The 4,679-nt window shown below is 57.8% G+C and overlaps 1 protein-coding gene across 1 annotated transcript; it reads left to right on the top strand.

The window, feature by feature from the left end:
* Positions 1 to 425: 425 nt before the first annotated feature.
* Positions 426 to 4,028, top strand: ZIC1 (Zic family member 1). Its single transcript, XM_006895557.1, has 3 exons — positions 426 to 1,471; positions 2,960 to 3,123; positions 3,725 to 4,028. Exons 1-3 carry the CDS (start codon positions 490 to 492, stop codon positions 3,920 to 3,922), a joined length of 1,344 nt encoding a protein of 447 aa, XP_006895619.1. The 5' UTR covers positions 426 to 489; the 3' UTR covers positions 3,923 to 4,028.
* The last annotated feature ends 651 nt before the right edge of the window (positions 4,029 to 4,679 follow it).

Consider the following 4,679-nt stretch of genomic DNA (forward strand, 5'->3'; position numbering starts at 1 on the left):
GAAAAGGGTGAGGAGCTAGTGGAGAAGTGAGGAGGGGCGTGCGGCGCGCGGCGGAGAGAGGGCGAGCATCAGCGGCTCCAGCGCCCACAGTCCTCTATGCCACAAATCCAGGAGGAAGTTTTCTTGGGGGGCTGAGATGCTCCGTGCTTTTCCCCGGGCAGCCTTGATTCGGGGCCCCCTCGGCAGAGACTGAGCGGCGAGGGAGCGAGCGCCCGGGCCGGCGGGCTCTGCGCCTCGCGCTCCGGAGCCCGCCCTGCTTCCAGCCCGCAGTCGCCCGGCATCCGTGCGCTCGGCCGGCCGGGCGCCGGGGCGCGCCGCGCCACTGCCCGCCGCCCAGGACTTCTCGAGGTGGGTCGTCTCCCCCTCCCTCTGCCTCGCCTGATTCCTCTTCCTCCGCCTCCCGGTCCTCCTCCTCCTTTCGATTTTCCCTCCTCGGCAGGCGAGGGTGGGGGCGGCGGGGGAGGTCGGGGCTCGCCCCGAGCAGCCACGATGCTTCTGGACGCCGGCCCCCAATACCCTGCGATCGGCGTGACCACCTTTGGCGCGTCCCGCCACCACTCGGCGGGCGACGTGGCCGAGCGCGACGTGGGCCTGGGCATCAACCCGTTCGCCGACGGCATGGGCGCCTTCAAGCTCAACCCCAGCTCGCACGAGCTGGCCTCGGCCGGCCAGACGGCCTTCACGTCCCAGGCGCCTGGCTACGCGGCAGCCGCGGCCCTCGGCCATCACCACCACCCTGGCCACGTCGGCTCCTATTCCAGTGCAGCCTTCAACTCTACGCGGGACTTTCTGTTCCGCAACCGAGGCTTTGGCGAAGCGGCGGCGGCAGCCAGCGCGCAGCACAGTCTGTTTGCCGCTTCGGCCGGAGGCTTTGGGGGCCCGCACGGCCACACGGATGCCGCGGGCCACCTCCTTTTTCCCGGGCTTCATGAGCAGGCAGCGGGCCACGCGTCACCCAACGTGGTTAACGGACAGATGAGACTTGGCTTCTCGGGGGACATGTACCCGCGGCCGGAGCAGTACGGCCAGGTGACCAGCCCGCGCTCGGAGCACTACGCCGCGCCGCAGCTGCACGGCTACGGGCCCATGAACGTGAACATGGCCGCGCACCACGGCGCCGGCGCCTTTTTCCGCTACATGCGCCAGCCCATCAAGCAGGAGCTCATCTGCAAATGGATCGAGCCCGAGCAGCTGGCCAACCCCAAAAAGTCGTGCAACAAAACTTTCAGCACCATGCACGAGCTGGTCACGCACGTCACCGTGGAGCACGTCGGCGGCCCGGAGCAGAGCAACCACATCTGCTTCTGGGAGGAGTGTCCGCGCGAGGGCAAGCCCTTCAAAGCCAAATACAAACTGGTCAACCACATCCGCGTGCACACGGGCGAGAAACCCTTCCCCTGCCCTTTCCCTGGCTGCGGCAAGGTCTTCGCTCGCTCTGAGAACTTAAAGATCCACAAAAGGACGCACACAGGTACGGAAACAGCTTTCCTCAGCTCACTCCCTTTTCCCCACCCCGGGCCTGGAGCCCGAATTCCAAAACTCAGCGTCCGGGGCCGTACAGATCGGGCCTCGGAAAGCTCCCGGCACCCGGGCTAGGCTGGTTGGCTGGCTGGCTGGCAGTCAGCCGAAGTGTGCACTGGTGTTTAGTTTAGGACTTGAATTATGAAAAAAAGGGGCGAGAGGGTCGGACGAGGAGGATTTAGGGAGATAAATGAAGAAGACGAAATAGAAAATAGGCCAGCAGAAGCAGGAGGATAACCCAGCTTGGCGGAGCTCCTTGTGCGAGCGAAGCTGGACGAAGCGCCTGGCTCCGGGCGACCGAGGAGTCGCCTGGCGCGCTCGCTGCAGACGCTTGCTTCCGGCCAACATCCCTTTCCACTCGCCTGAAAGAGACCTTTACCAAAAGAAAGGCTGGGGAAGCTAGAGGAGATCGGGTGAAAGGCATAGAAAAAACCAAAAGGAGAAAGAAAGAGGTCGGCAGTGGAAAGTCAGGCCCGAGGAAGCGCGGGCTTTCTGCATATTTGAGGAGACCACTTTCAGGGCTGCGGGTCTCTGGAGTGGGCTTGAGACGTGCACGAATTGGCTGGAGGCGGGGAAGCCCTTTTTTTGTCAATTAGATTTCAAGGGACGGTTTTCAAAACATGGAATCCCTGGAAATGGCCTTTAAAAAGAAGCACACAGTTCATTTGTGAATAGTTTAAAAAAAAAAAAATAAAAAGCAACAGCCCCAACGAAAAACAAAAACCAGAAAAGTTTGCCTGGAGCTCGAGGTTGTGGGCTCGGGCCAGAGTAGGCCGTCTTGGCCCCTTTCAGCCGGGAGGCCTCGAATTCCGTCCCTATCCTGGGTCAGGTGTGATTGGGTAGTTTCCGAGAACAGCGCTGAAAATTGAGGCTTAATGCTGGAGTGAGGAAAGGAGCTGAGTCGCCAAGCTTTTGGGCCGCATCACGCGATAAAATGTTGGTTTGTTGGGGGTGGTGTAGGGTGGGGGAGGTGAGGCGGGGGGTGCGGAGCATCAGGGATGGGGGAGGGTGAAAGGAGATAGATGAACAAAACAGGAGAATCAGCCCCAACGTGAAAATTAGAACTCAAGAGTAGAGAGAAACCTCTTGAAGTTGTGTGTATAGCCCCGGGCAAAAAAGACCAGCCAACACGCTGCCATTCTGGGACATTAAACACAACCTCAGCAAACCTAATACACATGGTAAAGCCCATAAAAGAAAAATCTACATATAACTGTACCACGAGTTAAAAATGTTGTTATTATACAAATTCACTGCAGATGATTAAAAAAAAATTTTTTTTTTTCTCTCCCAGAACCCGGGTATTTGAGCACATAAAATGCTAACCCTGGGTCTCCAGCTGTTAACTTTATTTTTCTTTTGTTTGAAGTTTAAAAAGCAGAGGTAAGATTTGCTCTCATTAGACCCCTCTTTCTCTCTATCCCATCCTTTGCCCCAGGGGAGAAGCCCTTCAAGTGCGAGTTCGAAGGATGCGACCGGCGCTTCGCGAACAGCAGCGACCGTAAGAAGCACATGCACGTGCACACGAGCGACAAGCCCTATCTTTGCAAGATGTGCGACAAGTCGTACACGCACCCCAGCTCGCTGCGCAAGCACATGAAGGTAATCGCCGCGCTGTCACCGGCTGTAGTAGGGCCGGGCACTCCCTCTCCTTTCCCGCCGAGGTCTGGCAGCTCGTGGCCGCCGGTGGTGGCTGGGTCTAGCTAGCTGAGGCTGGTAGGGAACGGTGCCAGGCAGCCAAGTGGGACTGCGCGGAGAGGGCGGTGACAGGAAAGGGGAATGGGACGCCCCAGGCCATGGGGAAGTCACCGATTCCTAGGAAAAGTTAAAAGCCCAGGCGAACTCCTGCTTAATTTGGAGGAGGAGTGAAAAAGTGGGCTGTGGCGTCTGCAGCTGTGAATGTTGCGGCTGGAGGGGTAGATCCGCAAAGTTGAGTTCCTGCGGCCAGGCCCGAGCCTGGGCCCCCCCTAACCCGGGCACGCGAAGCTCCGGGGCTTGGGATGGGCTCGGTCCCCGCTGGGCCTCCCTGGCTGCTTTCTTTTGTGAGCCCCCGGGGGTTCCATTCCTCCCAGGAGCGCAGCCTCCGCAGGGCCCAGGCTCTGGAGCTGGGCCCCACTCTCCTGGGTCGAGTCCCTGCAGCGGGGGAGGCGAGGAGGGGAGCCCCGCGGCTCTTTAGCTCGTCCAACCGACTTTATTTCTGCAGGTCCACGAATCCTCCTCCCAGGGCTCCCAGCCTTCGCCGGCCGCCAGCTCGGGCTACGAGTCCTCCACGCCGCCCACCATCGTGTCTCCCTCCACAGACAACCCGACCGCCAGTTCCCTGTCACCCTCGTCCTCTGCGGTCCACCACACAGCCGGCCACAGCGCGCTCTCCTCCAATTTTAACGAATGGTATGTGTAAAACTCCAAACACACGGAACAAAACCCTATTTAAGAGACTGCACCCCCGCGCGCGCACACACGCACACACACATCACTGAACCACCTCTGCGCATCGAGACAGTCCCCTCCACAGACTCCAAGATCCGATTTTTGTTTTTTTTAAGAAAAACACCTTCCATTAGACCCAGGACCGAGTAAGAGAGGAATCATCAAACCTTTTAAAAGATCTCCAGGTTTTATTTTTGGTGTTTTCTTTCTTTCCCTTTTCTTCTTTTTGGCAAAGGCTTGGCAGCCATGGGACGGGAGGGGGGCGAGTAGGACGCGGCCGCCTGACCAAATGCAGACAACCCCAGGGCCATCTTCAGGACCTGAACAGGCTCTTTGGGGTTTCAGCTAATTTCCTTTCCCCCCTTTCCTGTAAATACAGAATTATTAGCTTAAAACTGTACTGTTGGATTCTGTAAATAGTTATATCTCGATTGGAGCGGGCGGGTTGGGGTCGTGGCGCTGTGGTCTTTGCATTGGGGGAGGGGGGAGGGCCCTGGAGGGAGGGGGAGGGACGGGGGTGGGCGGCCGAAAGCCAACTATTTGTACTGAATGGCAAGAATGTTCTAGTAAATGTGTACCAAAATGTGAATTACTTTGTACGATTACAGTCTCCACGTCGACCTAACAGAATATTATTGGTATTAATGTGCTTTTTTCTTTTTTTTTTGTATAAAGTGCAAACATTTCGTCCCAAAGTCTAAGTACTTTAGTGAGGTAAAATCTTGTTT

This window comes from Elephantulus edwardii, unplaced genomic scaffold, assembly GCF_000299155.1.
Source record: "Elephantulus edwardii isolate Elephantulus edwardi_28Jun2011 unplaced genomic scaffold, EleEdw1.0 scaffold00169, whole genome shotgun sequence".
In the NCBI taxonomy this organism is placed as follows: Eukaryota; Metazoa; Chordata; class Mammalia; order Macroscelidea; family Macroscelididae; genus Elephantulus; species Elephantulus edwardii.

Excerpts from the sequence above, each read along its gene's own strand:
- ZIC1 (XM_006895557.1), top strand. The coding sequence starts at position 490 with ATGCTTCTGGACGCCGGCCCCCAATACCCTGCGATCGGCGTGACCACC. Across the intron at positions 1,472-2,959 it reads CCACAAAAGGACGCACACAG|GGGAGAAGCCCTTCAAGTGC; the intron begins GTACGGAAACAG and ends CCTTTGCCCCAG. Across the intron at positions 3,124-3,724 it reads CGCTGCGCAAGCACATGAAG|GTCCACGAATCCTCCTCCCA; the intron begins GTAATCGCCGCG and ends TTATTTCTGCAG.